This window comes from Condylura cristata, unplaced genomic scaffold, assembly GCF_000260355.1.
Source record: "Condylura cristata isolate star-nosed mole 26May11 unplaced genomic scaffold, ConCri1.0 scaffold00040, whole genome shotgun sequence".
NCBI classification, from domain to species: Eukaryota; Metazoa; Chordata; class Mammalia; order Eulipotyphla; family Talpidae; genus Condylura; species Condylura cristata.
Window position 1 is genome coordinate 7567272 of NW_004567141.1, and position 17259 is coordinate 7584530.

The 17259-nt window shown below is 60.1% G+C and overlaps 1 protein-coding gene across 1 annotated transcript in view; it reads left to right on the top strand.

Annotated features, from left to right (window-relative positions):
• Positions 1-85: 85 nt before the first annotated feature.
• FLT4 (fms-related tyrosine kinase 4) overlaps positions 86-17259 on the top strand; it is a 35836-nt gene continuing 18662 nt past the window's right edge. Inside the window, exons 1-8 of the mRNA XM_012733270.1 lie at positions 86-143; positions 12845-12941; positions 13573-13817; positions 13984-14096; positions 14220-14382; positions 14565-14704; positions 15014-15182; positions 15473-15590. Coding sequence (XP_012588724.1) covers positions 86-143; positions 12845-12941; positions 13573-13817; positions 13984-14096; positions 14220-14382; positions 14565-14704; positions 15014-15182; positions 15473-15590 — 1103 coding nt within the window. The remainder of the gene's footprint in view (positions 144-12844; positions 12942-13572; positions 13818-13983; positions 14097-14219; positions 14383-14564; positions 14705-15013; positions 15183-15472; positions 15591-17259) is intronic.

Below are 17259 nucleotides of genomic sequence, written 5' to 3' on the forward strand. Positions count from 1 at the left end.
GCCCCGCCTGCGCCCGCGCCGCGCGCCCACATTCCGAACTGGGAGCCGCGGCCGCGTAGTCTGACCCGCGCCTCGGTGGCCGGAGATGCAGCCGGGCGCCGCGCTGTGTCTGCGCCTGTGGCTCTGCCTCGGACTCCTAGACGGTGAGCGTGGGGAGCCCCGCGAGTGCGGGGCTGTGGCGAGGGGGTCGCGCGCTCGGGGCGAGTGGTGGGACCTCACCTACGGCCAATCGACGGGGATTTGGCGCTGGGTCTGCGGTGCCGGGGGAGACAGGGCTGGGAGGCCGGGGGCGTGGACACATTTCGGAGCACCCAGAGTGGGGCTCGCTCCCCCTGGCATGAGGAAAGAGCGGGCGGGGACCGCAGCGGGGTCTGGGACTCAGCGCAGGGCTTCACCGAAGCTCCGGGATTTTGCTCTGGGCTCCGACCGTCACAGTCTGTGGTTCGGCTCCAAAGGAGCTGCATCCTCAGCCTGGATCCCTCGTTCGCTACCCGCTACCCGACGGAGCCCTAGACCCTCACCGTTAGCCTTTACACCCGCGCCCCTGGGAGCGTCCCCTGCGCCCCGGCGGCAATCCCTGGCCCGCCCAGAACAGGAGTGCGTTTCCCGATGCCACCCAACGCCTCGGGGTCCGCCCCAGAGGGCTCTCTCCGGGCAGGCAGGCCAGGCTCTGCAAGGGCAGGGGTCCTGACCGTCGGAGTCTGGCGCCCTGGGCGGGTTGGGCACAGGTGCATGATGGAATTTGAGGCGAACGAATCTGAAGGGGGCAACTCGTGAATGAGCAGGGCAAAGAGGCAGAAGGCCAGTGCTGCCAAGATTTGATGGGCAGGAGCCTTGAAGACAGATGTAAGGAGCCGGGATCATAAGGCAGGATTCCCTGGTGACGGGAACATGACGGAAGGTTACCACCATGAGGTTGGAGAGAAGGTAGAGTGTGGTATGAAAGAGGGGGTCATAGAGCACTGTTTGGATGGAGGTGCCAGGGATAAGCATCAGGGGTGGAGAAAAGAGGAGCTGGGAGTTCATACAAGATCTGGCGGCCCTGAATCAGGGGCCAGAGGGAGAATCATGGGCACCCTGAGGTTGGGAAAGGAGAAGTGGGAGATCTGAAGAGAGGTGGAGACCTCTCTGTTCTTGTAACACGGTGGACACTGGATACTGACTTTACGTGTTTCATCTTTTAATCCTCACAAGAGACCCATTTTACAGATGAGCCGTTTAGATCAAGGACATATATTAACTTCCCCCCAAAACACCGGGAGGCCAGTAGTAAGGGAAATGGTCAGTCCAGGTCTTTGGGTAACAGGACCCTGTTCTCTGTGTCTTTAGGATTCAGGGACTGAGAGCAGGGGAGGTGTGAGTGAGAGAAGAGGCAGGAAGAAAGAGGAGGGCGTCTGTACGGTCCTCTAAGTCAGGGCAGGTTTGGGCAGGGGGCTTCTACTTGGCCTTTTCTCCTTCCCCTTCACCCAGGGCAGAGTCAGGCTCTCATAGGAAGAGCTCAGTGTGTGTTCGTTGAGTGACTGAATGAGTGGAGGAGAAGTGAATGTGTCCTGGTCGGACTGCAAGGCTAGCCCTAAACTTGCCTGCCTGAAGGAGATTTCTGGTAGACAGTGGGTGTTGTTTTTGAGGCTCAGCAGAGAGATTGGACTGGGAGCTAGCTGGACAGGGAGAAAACCAGAGTCCAGGAAGGGATTCCCACATGCACACTGGGAGGGAGCGCCTTCTAGGGAGACAGAGAACATTCCTCAGGATTAAGAAAACCAGGAAAGGCTGTTGTCCTGGTGCTTCCTGGAGCCAAGCGGGAGATGGAGGAGGGAGGAGCATGAAGTCAACCGTTGCCCTGAGTGCAGGTGATTCTCACAAAGTCTGGTTGTGGAGAAAGGGCACAATGGCAACTGCAGGGGCCCATGGAGGAGGGCGACCCAGGCAGGACCAGGGGTTGACTGGTAGGGAGAAGCCAATGGAGTGAAAACCATCTCCAGCCTCCCTGAGCCTACGTGTCCCTCCCCACCATGCTGGGTAGAGGAAGACCCGGGCACTCATGGCATGGCGGGGGATGCTGGCGATGAAGCATAAACGCTTCTATGCAGAGTGGGAGGCCAGGCCAGGGCGGGCGAGAAGCCCGGGGCCTGAAGCTGACTGCTCAAAGTTGTGCTGTTAGTCCTATTGACAGAGGCAGACTCTTGTCCAAGCTCGGCCCCCTAAATTCCCGCCTGGGCCTCTTTCTTCCTCCCCCACACCTGCGTTTCCCCATGGGTAGCAGCACAGCAGGCTGGCGAGCACGGAGGGATTGTGTTTGGCCTGGATGTCAAGACACGATGTCCTGGTCTAGGTCTAAAAAGGCTTGCCCTGGCAATGTCCTTACAGAGGGGTCTGTGGCAGAGGTCGACCTCAAGAGGTTGGTCTAGAAAGAGGCTGTGCCTCTGGACAGTGGGCAGTCGGCTCAGGCACATACAGAGGAAGCAGGTGAGTGGGTCAGCTGGGTTGGCCTGGCCTGAGGGCACGGGCTCCTGCTGTGTGCTGGCTCTCCTGTAGCCCTCCTGCTTTCTGCTGAGTCAAACCCAAGAGTAGACTGGGGATGGGGTGGAGTGGGGCTATAAGTCAGGGCAAGCAGGGTGTGGAGCTAGACCCGGCTGATAGTCCCCAGCTCTGCACTCAGGCCGCAGGTGCGGATGGTGCTCATGTGCCCACTGTGCAGGAGGCCGGGCCCAGGCGTCTGCATAGCTTTGCTGCCTGCACCAACCACACAGCGCCCTCAGTGCTATGGGAGCAGGTGTGACAGTCTGGCAAATGCCCCAGCCTGCCCCCAGGACGTGGCACCCTGACCCAGGACACAGGGCTGCAGTTCTGTGCAAATCCCAAGTGGTGCTGCTCCCAGAAGTGGGGGAGGATTTGGACCCCGCCACTGCAGGGGTTTCCTGAGTGCGGACCCTGACGGGCCATGAGACATCTGTGGCCCAGGGGCAGACATGCTCAGTGCCTCCGTGACTGTGGTGCTTTCCTCCCCACAGCAGATCTTTCTCCAGCAGGGCCTGACCTGGGCCTCCCCATCCACTGAGATGCCCCGAGGAAAGAGGGAGGTGGTCAGCAGAGGAGTCACGGGAGCTTCTCACACTCCCTGCATCAGCCTCTGAGTGAGACACAGCTGACATGGCCAGCTGGAGCCAGGGATTCCTGAGTTTCAATCCTTTTCAGACACTGGCTTCCTCTGGGATCTTGGTTTTCCGGAGAAGTCTGGGAGGAGGAAGGTGCGGGCATTCATTGCTGGCAGAGGCTGAGGCTGGGTGGAGTGGACAGCGGGCACGCCTCATCCTGACTCCTGCGCCCCAGACCACCCCCACCCCTGAAACCAGGCCTGGGTGTGGGTGGCCTGCGAGGGGGGTAGGTCAGGGTGAGGAGTGGGGGAGCCCTGCCACGTGGCTAGCGAGGTCAGCAGGGGTTCATGGGAAAGGACTTGTCGGCCACAAGAGAGGACATCCTGCCTGCATTTCCCTCTTCCTGCAGCAGGAGCCCATGGCCCCGATTTAGCAGCTCTGGGGGGCCACCTCTGAGCCAGCTGGGCTGTCTGATAACACTGCCCGTCCTGCCACTACAGAGCAGTCATGACCCCAGACAGGCCAGGACGACTGCCTGGCACAGCTGGCTGCACCCATAGCTGCACTGTGAGCTCAGCATCTGCCAGGACACCCCTCCACCCCATCTCACCTCTCGGGGGTGCTGGAGCAGCCCATGCTCCCACACTCCCACTCAGCCTCACCATCACTCCCTGCTTCCCAAATTTGCCTCTGCTCTCCACAGAGACTTCAAAACACACATCTGCACCCTCAGTGGTCCCTCGATGGCCAGCATCTGCCTCCTGGGCGGGTGGCAGGAGCCCTTCCTGCTGGGGCAAAGGCATACCTAGCCTGAGGTCCACCAGCCCTGGTGCCGGCCCTTCCTCCTGCTCCAGCTAAAGCACTGCGGGTCTCCTTGCAGAGGACAGTGCTGCTCCCAGTGGGCGGGGCCTACTAGCCCTGGAGGATCATGGGAGGTGGGCTCCCAGGTGAGCTCTTATCCTCACCCAGCCTGAAACACCATCTGCCGAGTTACCCGAATTCTAACACTTGTATGTGTCCTGAGCAGCAGGCACACACACTGGCACAGGCGCCTCTGCGGTGTCTGAGCGAGCCTCACCTTGGTCTAGTCCATCAAATTGCTTCACACTAAGGTGTGTGAGGAGATTCATCACGTGATGTAGACTTATGTGTTATCTTGGAGATTTAGAAATTAAAGCAGATACTGACTCAAGAGATGCCAAAGCAGTTCTGCAGGAAGTGACAAGTGTCTGGTCCCAGATGGCACGAGGGGAGAAAGGGCAAGTGTTTGTCCACATGCCCCAGAGAGAGCTCTAGAGAAGTGGATTTGCGGGTCCTACATGCATGACCACTTTTATCTGCTGTCCAAGAACCTGTTAAAAGCAGGATGCCGCCCACAGAAAATCCCCTTCCCTCGGCCACTCCCTGCCTGCCTCCCTCACCTCCACACCTGCCCACACGCTGTGCACTGTCCCTTTGCTCCCTGGATCCTCACAGCCAGTCAGGCAAGCAAGAGCCAAGCCCCAGGCTTGATGAGTGTCAGTCCCCATCCTTGCGTTAAGGATGCACAGAAATGCTCAGCGAAGTCCTGAGACGGGATGATGCCAGTATAGGCAGGTGGCCAGGAGCTCAGATTCTGCCCCCAAGCAGCAGAGAGGCAGGCAGTGGTTTTAGGCCAGGGGAGAAACTTGTGTCTTGGAAAGCTCAGGACCACTGAATATGTGCTGGACCAGTGGGAGACTGTGTGTGGGGACCCAGGGGAGGACACGAGGGCTGACCTGAAGGAGGCGGTGGGCAGGGAGACTGGAGAGGGACATCCCTGAGATGTGTGTGGGCTGGAGGTCCGCTGCCAGGCATCTGTACACCATGGGTCAGTGGCAGCGAGAGGCAGTCCACTCCCTGTCAGTGCTGGCTCTGAGAATAAACACGGCTCTGGTGACCAGTCGGCTGTGGATGATGAGGGGGTTCAGGAATGGCTGGCAAGTGAGTGCCACTGAGATGGCAGCTCTGTCAGAAGGGAGCAGTGTTTCCAGGACTGGTGGGAAAGGTGTGATTCCATCAGCTGAGACCTTTACATTACGTACTCTGAGAAATGCACATCACTCTGGCCCTACTGAACGGCAGTATCTGTAATGCTGGACCCCAAAGAGAGCCTCTGACGAGCAGGCTAGCCTCCACGAGCCTGAGGGTTCTCATCTGCAAAATGCAAACTCTGTCACCTGTAGCCCTGGCAGGGTGTGAGACGCAGCAGCAAGGCTGTGCCGGCTCACACCAGCTGCTAAACGCACGCTCATTGTTAGTGCAACAGGATGCATCTGACTTGCAGGTCAGAATATATGAGCTTTTATTTGTCACTGTGTTCTTCTGCACATCTTTGCTAGCCCTGGGGTTTCTCCATCTTGTCCCGCTTGCACATCTGGGGGGTGAATTGTATGGCCATGGTTTCAGCTGTCCTTCCTAGGGGTGGGCAAGGTCTGGGTCTGGGGGATGGGGCAACTCCAGGAGCCATCTGAGAAACAGAGTACGGCAGGGAACTGCAGGGCTGGGCTCAGAAAAGCCGTCAGGGATGGTGGGACAGTGCAGCGAACTTGAAGCCCCAGGAGTGCCCCCAGCAGGAGAAAAGAGTGTGCTGGTGAGCAGAAGAGGCCCTGGGCACACCAGGCCGGGAGCCTGAGGCTGGCTCTGTGACCCAGCGCCCTTCTCTGTGGCCTCCCCACACCATTCGACATCTGTCCCACCTCCCTGACAATCCAAGGTGCCCCACACCCGGCCTTGCACATATCTGCCCTGCGTGCCCGCCTCCTGCCTGGCGTCAGCAAGCTATTCAGCCTGCGTGCCTACTGTGGTGAATGTGAACACCTCTGCTACCAGCCAGGCTTTCTCTGAAGCTCTGCCCCTCCACAGACATGCAGTGACATGCAGCCAGCATGTCAGAGCACACAGAGCAGGTGACAACCAGGGCCCAGCACCACGAGCCCTCAACAGTCTATTCTCACTGCGGTTCTCAGTGTGGCACTGCTAAACATGCTCTGCGGGGCCCTGGACCCCTGGGAAGCATTCTCATTCCACAACTGGAAGACTGAGGCTTGGGGAAAGAAGTCCATGTAGCTTAGAGTGGCCTTGTGGGGTGCACAGCTGGGGTCACGGCAAGCACGCAGCGTAGCCTCCTCCACCCCAACCACTTCAGTCCTGCAGACTGGGGAGTAGGGGCACTGATGGCCTCTTGACTCACAGCTTCACTTCCGGGGGCTCAGAGGCTGCCAGTCTGGAAGGAGGGACTCCTAGACACAGCACCCCGGGCCTCCCCCAGGTCTACGCTCAGGCTTGGCCCAGAGCTGAAGGGAAAGGCCCTGGGGCATGTGCCTCCCCTCTGTCTGCCCGCACCATGCAGGGGCATGTCCAGCTTCACCTGCCCCGCTCTGTCCCAGACTTACCCCGCGGCCCGCCTCCAGGCTGCAGCCTCTGTCCTCCTGGGCACACTGCCAAGGAGCGCGAGGGTGAGATCGGAAGGACCATCACACAGCCCCATCACACCCAGGTTCAGTAAGCGACAGCCCGTCACCGTGGCTTCCGCCATGCCACTCTGCCAGAGTGCGGAGGGCCACGCACACCATCCCTGGGTCAGCTGTGCTGGACCTGGGCTCAGGCCGGTGAGATCCTAGCCCCAGCAGCTGCCTGATGACAAGCCCTGCCCTTGTGGGGAGTCATAGCTGGAGGGGAGACGGTGCTGTCAGCCACAGGCCCTAAGCAGGCTGCATGAGTCTTAGAGCAGACAAGGATAGGAGACAATCTGCGTCTGGACGGGGAGTGGGCGAGGGCCTGGTGTGCTCACAGGGACACTGTGACTCCGAAGGTGTCGGGAGATGAAGCCAGCAGGGCCTACGAAGACAGGCATCCCTCTGGAGGCCAGGCCAAGGGTGTGCACAGCTCCAGAAGGCCATGAGGCCCACCAAGGGTATGCTCAGGCCACAGCACCCTCTGGGCTGAAGAACACATTGGAAGCTGGGAAGGAGGCTGCCGGGGAGTCGGGAAGTGGGGAGCTGCACTCAAGGCAGTGGTGGGAGAAGGGAACAGATGGGGCGGGCCTGGACGCCACAGCCTGAGCCACCGCACAGCAGCCGAGCCAGCACTACCAAGGAACCTGTGCCTCCGTTTCCTCAGTTTTGGACTGGACTCTGTTTTGGACTGGACTCTGTTTTGGACTGGACTCTGTTTTTTTATTTACTTATGCATGCAGATCTGGGGTACAGGCCAGAGGTGCAGGGGTCGTGAAAGAATTCACCAGAGACAGAGTGGAGCAGAACAGGCAGATCAAGGAAGTGCACTGCAGAGCAGAGCAGCGGGCGGGTCAGGAGAGGTCCGCGCCATGTGGTCACCTCCAGGGCGGGGAGTGGACTCGTACTGAAGTGGCCACGGCCAGCTTCACTGCGCTATGCTCCAACCCGCTGTGCCACCAGGGAGTGCCCTTGACTGGACTCTTGACCCCTCTCTTTTCCCTCCCAGTCTGCTGTGAGGATCTCAGGCAGTGGCTGGCCCACGGGGCGTCCCGCCATTCCACCACCCCTCACCCAGGATCCCCATGTGCCACTCCCAGTCAGCTGCCTGCAGCTGGCGCCAGGACCCCTGCTGCCCAAGCTGCTGACCACACAGAGAAGAGGAGGTGTGCACCCTGGCCTCCCTGACCTCGGCCTGGCGCCTGCCCTGACTGCTTAGCCACAGGCTGGGGGGCCAGGGCCACTGGCCAGGGGAAGGAAGAAGCCAGTTCCTGGGCCAGGAACAGGAAGGCAGCAGGAGTGCAGCAGAGGCCAGGATGACAGTGCTTCCTGCTGCGGAAGGGACGGACAGCAGGGACAGACAACAGCCAGGCAGGAAGGATGCACCCTCTTCGGGGCGGCAGGGGGGCTGGGCAGCGTGGAGTCCGGGCACGGCCGCCCTCAGGCCCGAATCTGCCCCAGCCTCTTGGGGCACGCATGGCCATCAGGAAGCCTATCCTTTAAAAACTTATTTTGCAAAGGAAGAACCCCCCTTTGTCTAGCCGACTGCTCAGCCACACACCCACCTGCCTTCCACCCACCCACCCACTCCGCCTCCTTCCTTCCATCCATCCACCCACTCACCCACTCATCCATCCATCCTTCCTCCGTCCCCTATCTTGCCATCCTTCCTTCCATCCTTCCACTCATCCATCTTGTCTGTCCCCTGCTCATCCTCCATCTACCATGCCACATATCCACACACGCGCGTATGTGTCCTCTGTCTTTCTGCCATCTGTCCATCTTTCTACTACCTATTCTTCTGCCCACCTTTGCTTCCGTCCATCTATCCTTTTATTCATTTGCCCTTACTTTCACCTAGCCAGTCAGCCACCTGTCTGCCCTTCTGTCCATCCATTTATTCATTCAACATTTATTGACCCTTGAGTCATTAGGTGCTGAGCTAGCCTAGAGTAGTCTTGTCTTGTTTCTTACCCCAGTTAAAACTTGATGCCGAGTGGAGAAAATGGAAAGGTAATTACAAATCATGACAAGGCTACAGCAAGCAAGTGGGACTAAGCTGGAGCTTTGGGGTGATTTAGGTTTTAGCGGGGTGAGGAGGTCGTGTCTAAGCTGAGAAGCAGCTGACACTGCAGGACATGTCCGAGGGGGTCAGTGAGGAAGCAGGGTGCCAAGTCCCCAGGTGGGAATGCACACAGCGAGGCAAGGACAACCCGGCGGCCATGGAGGCTGAAAGACTGCCATGAGCGTGAACGGCGGTGAGAGATACCATGAGTTTGGATTTTCCTGAAAGCACAGTGTCAAGTCCTAAAGAGGTTCAGGCATCAGCAGGTTTTACCTGTCACTAGCAGCTGTGTGGCAGACTGCAGAACAAGAGCAGACTTGGGGGACCCCGTGGGGAGCAAGGACAGTAGGGTAGACCCCAGCCTGCTAGAGTAGAGACTGGCTCTTTGGTGGTGAGTGAAAGGGCTACTGTGGGAGAAATGGGTGACCTCGGCACTTCCATGGGGACGAGGGGGGAGCCCTGGGCAGGGAGGGAGTGTGCGAGTCTGGAGGTTAGCAGTGGGGGTGTGCGACGTAGCGCGTCTGCGGGCAGCTAGAGTTGAGAGGATCTGGTGGAACCGTATGAGATTTTGGAGGATGAGGGGAACAGTAGCAAAGATTTAGCTGTGAAGAGAATCACAAGGAATGGGGTGGGGAGGCGGGGGAGGAAGCTTGTTTATAAAATGGGACATGATTCCAGGAGAAGACTGGGAATCCGGAGAAAAAAGAATGATCAGCAGAAGTCAGGTCCAGGGGCTGTGGCGTGACGAAGGATCTGACCTTGGGGGTGGGAGTGTCAGAGGGCTTCCAGGGTCCCCGTCAAGGACAGGGCTGGGATGTAGGAAGGTGACATGCTTATCCGTCATTACTCATGAATGCCAAGGGGAAGGGAGAAGGGTTGCCCCGACGTGCAGCCCAAGGGCCGGGTTCTGGCCATGCCAGTGAGACAGGGGATTCGGCGGCGTGGGAGTCCGGCTTTGCCACTGAGGCACTGCTGCTCCTGCATGGGTGGGGTGCAAGACAAGAGGCAAGGGGCGATCTGAATAATGGGTTGGGACGCTGGGTGAGGCCGGGAGCAAGAGCAGAAGAGGAGGCCCCTGAAGGATTCAGAGGCAGGCACGGCACTGCAGGAGGCAGGGAGCAGCGGGGGAAGGCAGGCATGTGGTGGTGGCAGTTTCTGCTGAGGCCGGGTCAGGGGCTGTCCAGGCAAGAGGAGGGCAGAGGAGGAAAGGCCAGGGTGCCAGTGAGCTGCCCATGTGGGTGTTGGGACAGAGGGGGCTAGAGAGCTGAGAGCAGAGAACAAGGGGAGTGAGGCCAGCCCCTGGCATCAGCTTTACTGGTGAGGAGGTGGTGCTGCAGGGAGGGCAGGTGCCCCAGGAGCCCACTGCTGCCAAGCACGTGGGGGGAGCAATACCGCCCCAGGGGCAGAGGTACCCTCAAAAAGCCACGTTTCAGGGAAGATAGGAAGGCTGGATTTAGTGAAGGCCACTTCACTAAATGCTGATCACACGGGACCAGTGGAAGTGAGTGAATACAGACGGGCACTAGGCCAGCCTGGGTGTGTGACGACAGAGGAGAGGCTCACACAATAGGTGACAGGGTTGGCGAGCATGAAGGATGGGTCCCTGCCTAGCAGTGATGCGGCACTTCCTCTTGGGAGGATGTTCCGGCAGGTGCCACTGCCCCATTCACCTACCCACCACGGTCAACCCACCATCCACCCACCCAAGTACCCGTCAATCCAACCACCAGCCCCCACCCAGTTGCCCATCCACAAACCCCCCCATCCAGCCCTCACTTACCTAACCCTCCATCCATCCATCCCCCCCATTCTCCTATTCGCTGTCCCCATCAGCCCACCCGCCCACCACCCATCTATCCACTATCCATCTTGGAGAACCCATCTACCTGGCCACCCTGCCAGTAGCCACCCACATCCATTATTTAGTCATCTGATCATCGTCTGCCCTGCTATTCCAAGCCCGTCCCCTCAGTCTTCAGTGTTATCTTCTCTGTACTTGGCTTAGAAGGATAAGTAAAACACAGCCTCTGTCCAGATGCAACAAGAAAATGGGTATTTGAGCTGTTAACAGGAGGCCCGTGCTGCCTGGGTAAGGCTGACTGCTCCCTAGGAAGTGGGTGCAGGAACTAGACCCTAAAGAGGAGTACCTTCAGGGGTGGGGGGCAGCATCTGATGTTCCTGGCAAAAAGATAAGCAAAAGCAGACTTCAAGACATGAAAGACCTTCCACTTGGGACAATATTTCTGAGATGCATCAGGCAGTAAAGCTGGACAGAGGGGATGGACAGAGGGAGAAGCCTGGAGTATCCTGTTCCTCTGCGAAGCACAGGGGACCTTCCCATGGAGGCTGGTTAACATCTACTATAGCCCCACAGCTGTGGATGTGCCCCCAGGAAAGGGGGCACTCGGCCTCCCCGGGGAGCAGCCGGGCCTCATCGTGGAGCGTGCATGGCTCAGGGTAGGTGGATACTAACCTCTCCTCTGGCGCCCACACTGAGCCTCAGACCTGACCCCCGACAGGTCTGTTGGGAGGACCAGTTCTTCACTCCCCGCAGGAGGGCGCATTATCTGCCCTCCCCTGTATGCCAGAGGCCAGCTGTCTGCCTGGCATGGCTTTGTTCATCTTCTCTGCTGGACCATCCTACTCCCACAAGACCCAGGTCGGTTTCCTTCCCGGCCCCTCACCACCTCCTCCCGATTGGGCTCACCTTGCCGGCTGCCCTGGGATCTGTAGTGGGGGCCGGGCGTGCACGAGGGCCGACACCCGCCTAGGAAGAACCTGCGACTGGAGCCCATATGGGGCAGCCCCGTGGGGCAGATTCCATGGCCACCTTCCTGCTTTCAGGTCCCAACACAGGGCCACGAGCCAGTACTCTGGGTTGAGGTCAGGAAGGACTCTGCAGTGGTCACAGCGGCAGGCCAGAGGCTGTTTCCCTGTACAGTCTGGCTCGGGGCCTGTTTCCCCGTCTATACAGTGGGACTAGTGCTTGGTGTGAGCCTTCCAGCTCTGCCCCACGGTGCAGTAGCATCTAAATGGAAAGGTGGGGGCCTGGCTGGAGGTCTCGGCCACCCTGTGCATCCTCCCAGAGCAGCTTGGGGTCAGGGGACCCCAGGCTCTGCCTTTCACCCGTAGCTGCCAAAGCAAGACCCCAGGCCTCGGGAAGCTGAGCTGGGGAGGGCAGTTTGACCTGTGGATTCAAAGGGGCTGGGGGCTGGGACAGGAGTGGACTGTGCACCCCAGGAGGACAGGGATGTGGGGGAAGGGACAGGACACAGCCCTGGACCCCTGGCCGCACAGTCCTCTCTTCCTGTTGTCTCGGGATGGTCCTGGCAGGATGCATCTGCCAGGGCTCCAGGTCCACGCCTCCTCCAGGGCCTACTCTGCCCCTGCCGGGATCCCCCACATGTGTGTGCACATGCTGACACGTCAAACCCACACAGGCACAAGCACACAAAGCCCGCAAGGCAACACAGGCCCGCCCCGCACACACACAGCCCCCGTCCAGAGCCACTGCACGCACGGGCTGCCCCGGGATGTGCACACTCCCCTGGGATGGTGGGTAGCTGCTGGCACAGGGCTGCGGCCCTGCAGGCCACAAGAGAAAAGTTCTTCAACTAGGTGAGGCAGAATTGTGTGTCTGGGGAAGAGTCCTGTAGAAAGAATGGGGGCCTGAGACGGGAGACAAGGAGGGGCTGGGCACCGGAAGGCACGTGGCCAAAAGGACACCCAAGCTGGACTCCATGGAACCTGAGAGGGGACACGGTCAAGGGTAGAATTTCAGGGGTCTCTGGGGCCCTTGGTTGTGGGTATATCTAGGGAGGGTCTGCACTGTGCAGGAACCTCTCGAGTGTGGCCGTGGCTCTGTATGTAGAAGAGCGCAGCCTTCAGCAGAGGCGGAGGTCCCCATGCCAAGGTCACGTGCTTCATGCTTCCCCCAGTGTAGGATGAGGCCGGTGGTCTCCCCTACAATTTCATGCTGGCAACTCCACCCATGAGGCATCAGAGGTCAGAGTTCAGCTCAGGTGTCGGTCAGCACTCACTGGGCCTACCAGTGGGCAGGAGGCACCCAGAGGTGGCGGTTTCTGGTTGTCTTGGGCCTTGCAGGTGCTGCTCAGGGAAGGATCTATGCCATCTTCCTGCCCTGCAGAAGGATCTATGCCATCCCTTGAACTCACAACCCAGGGCCACCCTAACCTTGTCCTCCATCCTAGGCCTAGCCAGTGGCTACTCCATGACCCCCCCAACCCTGAACATCACGGAAGAGACACACATCATCAATTCCAGCGACAGCCTCTCCATCTCCTGCAGGTACTCAGCCCTTGGCCAGGCGAGCAGTGGCCTGGGTCTCTCCTCCCAGCAGGCAGACTGGAGAAAGCCCAGGGAGGAGGTGGTGGCAGGGAACCCAAAGGGCAGCCTCTCCGGGGCCTCAAGGCTTGAAGGCTTAGTGGAGTCCCCAGGTTGCTGAGGTGTCTAAGGCACAGACTGACCCCTGCTCTGCAGACACAGGCGCCCACCCCCACCCCACCCACACTCAGTCCTCATCATTTCACATGGGCCTCAGATCAGTCACCTTGTATCCATCCCTGGTCTCTCCACACTGATCCCCGGCCTCCCCAGTTCACCTGTGTAGACCCAGGACTCCTGCACTCACTCCAGCCACCCACAGAACCCCAACCCTGTTACCCTCCCTGCAACCCCAGCTACGGTCTGAGGCCCAGGCCGCTCTGTGAGCTGCCACACGCAGGCCTGGGAGCCACGCAGAGGTCCCAGGGTGCTCGGGAGTACTTCGCCCGGGCTCGGCCCACGCGTGTGCCTGAGCGTTAAGCTGTCCTAGCCTCTAAGTGGAATACGGATGGGCAGGGCCTGGCTCCGAGGAGGAGGTGCCAGAGGGGCTGTCCTCGGAGACTGCAACCAGGATCTCTTGTTGTCCCACCTCCAGGGGTCAGCACCCCCTAGCGTGGGCCTGGCCAGGGGCTCAGGAGGTGCTGACCCCTGGGGAGAAGGACCACGAGGACCCCGGGGCTGTACAGGACTGTGAGGGCACAGACGCCAGGCCCTACTGCAAGGTGCTGCTGCTCCGTGAGGCCCGCGCCGACAACACGGGCCGCTACCTCTGCTACTACAAGTACATCAAGGCCCGCATCGAAGGCACCACCGCTGCCAGCACTTACGTGTTTGTGAGAGGTGAGAAGCCCCCCACCCGCTCCCACCGTCAGTCAAGCATCAGACAAGAGCAGGGTCATGGAAACTGCACCCCCTTCCCAGCCTGTAGAGCCCATGGGGTTGCCCCCACATTGGGGAGAGAACCCCTGAGCCCCACTCCCCTCCACCATCTACCCTCTCTCCTCAGACTTGGAGCAGCCTTTCATCAACAAGCCGGGCACACTCCTGGTCAACAGGAAGGATGCTATGTGGGTGCCCTGCCAGGTGTCCCTCCCAGGACTCAACGTCACACTGCGCTCGGTAAAACCCCGCCCACCCCTTTCCCTGGGCTCCAGCCCTCTGTCCTCTTCCTGGGAAAGGTGGCTGCAGGTCTGGCCAGGAGGAAGGAGCAGCCGGGCACTGATGGCCACCATGTCCCTGCAGCAAAGCTCAGTACTGCAGCCTGATGGGCAGGAGGTGGTGTGGGACGACCGCCGGGGCATGCGTGTGCCCACCCCACTGCTGCGCGACGCCCTGTACCTGCAGTGCGAGACCACCTGGGGCGACCAGACTTTCCTATCCAATCCCTTCGTTGTGCACATCACAGGTAGGGACCACCCAAGACAGGAGGGTCCTGACCCAGGGACCACACCCCAGGTCCTGGGACGAGCACTGCCGGGGAGGACGGAGCCCACCAGTTGCCAGGAATGGGGCTCTCGGGCACCTGTGCCCTGCACTCTGTGCACTGTCCTGCGAGGGGTGTGGGGATCATTGTGTGTGTGTCACCAGGCAATGAGCTCTATGACATCCAGCTGTTCCCAAAGAAGTCGCTGGAGCTACTGGTCGGGGAGAAACTGGTCCTGAACTGCACGGTGTGGGCTGAGTTCAACTCCGGCGTCACCTTTGACTGGGACTATCCCGGGAAGCAGGTGAGGCCAGCAGCCCAGCCAGGAGCCTTGCCCCGGCCGTCCCCGGAGCCCCTGCCACCACCCACAGCATCCTGCAGCACCCACCGCCGTCCCCGCCCCTGCCCAGTGTGCCCGGTCCTCTAGAGCTGCTGGAGCCCAGTCCTGTCCGAGAGTCTAGGTCTGGCGGGGATGTCTTCCTGCCCCAAGGAAACTCCGGGCCTGCATTCAGCTTTGGGAAGCTCTGCAGGCTGGGCTGGGGTGTGTGCCTTTGGAAGCCAGTTCTCCAGAGCCTGCATGCTCTGACCCTGGGCTTCCCCTGGGCACGGGCAGGCAGAGCGGGGTAAGTGGGTGCCGGAGCGGCGCTCCCAGCAGACTCACACAGAGCTCTCCAGCATCCTGACCATCCACAACGTCAGCCAGCGTGACCTGGGGCCCTACGTGTGTGAGGCCAACAATGGCATCCAGCAGTTTCAAGAGAGCACCGAGGTCATTGTGCACGGTACGGCCACGGGCAGGTTGTCGTGACCAGAATGGCCTGGGCTGGGTCAGTTAACTGCTCTAGCCTGGGGGTGGGGGTGGGAGTGCCTGGAGTCAGAGGTCACGATATAGCCCAGCAGTATACACTGCACCTCTGGGAGTCCAGCCAGCGTGGGCACCGCTCCCCCCCAATTTCCAAAGTTTGCAATCATCTGAACCCTGGGGGTGCACAGGTCACGGCTGGGAATCCCTGGGCAGTCGTGGGTCAGTGACAGCAGGCCCCACTTAAAGCTGATTCCTTCCACCTGGCAGAAAAACCCTTCATCAGTGTTGAGTGGCTCAAGGGTCCCGTCCTAGAGGCCACAGCTGGAGACGAGCTGGTGAAGCTGCCTGTGAAGCTGGCAGCATACCCGCCGCCGGAGTTCCAATGGTACCAGCCCTAACTCCCCGCCCAGCCCAGCATGAGAACAAGCCATGGGGCAGGCAGGCAGCGCCCCTCCCCATCAGGGCCTGTACCCTGCGATCTAGATGGGACCCATCCTCCCCAGTGCCCTGTGCCCTGAGGCCCCAGCAGGGCTACCACTGAAGATACTCTGAGGAAGGTGCCCAGGAACAGTTGAGCCAGAGAGAAGGTTGGCCTGCGTTGTTGCTCGACTGTGAAAGCTTGTAAACACTGGCCTATTATCGATGGGTGTGGTAGGCATAGTGTATATCTGTTTCCTGCCTCTGCCCAGCATGTCAGGGCCCTGCAAGCTGGAGGGTATCTCAGAGTCTGGCCTGTCCCCAGGTTACAGTTCTAGGTAGGCTTCCCAGGCTTCTCTCTGAACAGGTTGCATCCCAAGGCCCTCTTATATAAAAATTCAGAGACGTCAAAGAGCTGTAGAGACCATCACAGAGCCAGACCGGGCTGGGCCTGGGCTGTGTAGCAGCAAGCAAACGTTGCCAAGGCCCCACAGGTTCCAGTCTGTGACCTGAGTGTGAGCCTCCCTGGCAGGGCGTACTGGGGTTCAGTGCGAGGTCCCTCAGCAGTGGTGTCATCCTTGTTAGGTGCTCCCAAGAGCTGGGAACAGCACAACACCCACACACACAGCCCCTTGGACCACCTGAACAATCCAAGTAACCCAACTATGGGAGGTAGGTCACAGGTGTGACCCCTGACCCTCACTGTACATGGGCACAGAGACCTGGAAGGGGAAGGCCTTCCTCCTGCGCTCCAAGCATCCTCCCAGTTGGTCAGGGAAACCTCGCCCTTCCAGCCTGGGGCTCCTCTTTCCAGGCAGGACAACCTTCCCTAAGCCAGAGCCTGGCATGCAGGAGCCTCAACACCCTGAGCTGGTCTCACACTGACTGAAGCCTGAAAGTGGGCATCTCTTCTCTCACAGTCCTGACCTCCCTCTGAGGCCACAGGATTTGGGGCCCACTTGGGATACTTGTTGCAGGGCCCATGGGACAGTCCTGCAGGGCCCTGAGGCAGCCTGCAGCTTCCGCCTACCCGGGGCTCTGGCCCTGCCCTTGAGGCCAGCAGGACTGGGCAGCTCTGCCCATCCTGCCTCTGGTCCAGACCGCTTTGCACCAGCCCCACCATATCAGGCCTTTCTTCTCTCACCTGTCTCTAAGAAATGCTCCGCGGGGCCCACTGTCCCTGAGTCACCGCCCCAGGAGCCAGTGGTCGCCATAGCCCTCAGGGGCACCCTTCTGGGTTGTCACTGATAACGTACAATGAGAAGGTGAGCGGGTGGAGGGTAGTGCAGACAGGCCATGTGCCCAGCGCGGTGCTGGGGCAAATCCCCAGCCCTCGGCCGCACGCCCCTCCAGAAGGCGCGTGGCCCTGCTCAGCTCTCAGAGAGGGTCTAGCCTTGAGGCAGTAAAGGGCCTCGCCGACAATCAAGAGGTGGCAGGCGGCAGACTTGGGACCCTGCGGCAGAGCCTCCAGGACTTGGTCCTGACCCGTCCTGCCATGGCCCAGAGGGGTCGGGTCCTTCCCTCCAGGCCCCAGCTTCGGAGTCCCAGTTAAGAACACCAGCCTCCTACTGGCCACTGTCCTCTGCCTAAGGCCTGGGCCTCTCCCAGCACCTTTCTGGGTAGGCACCTGACGGAAG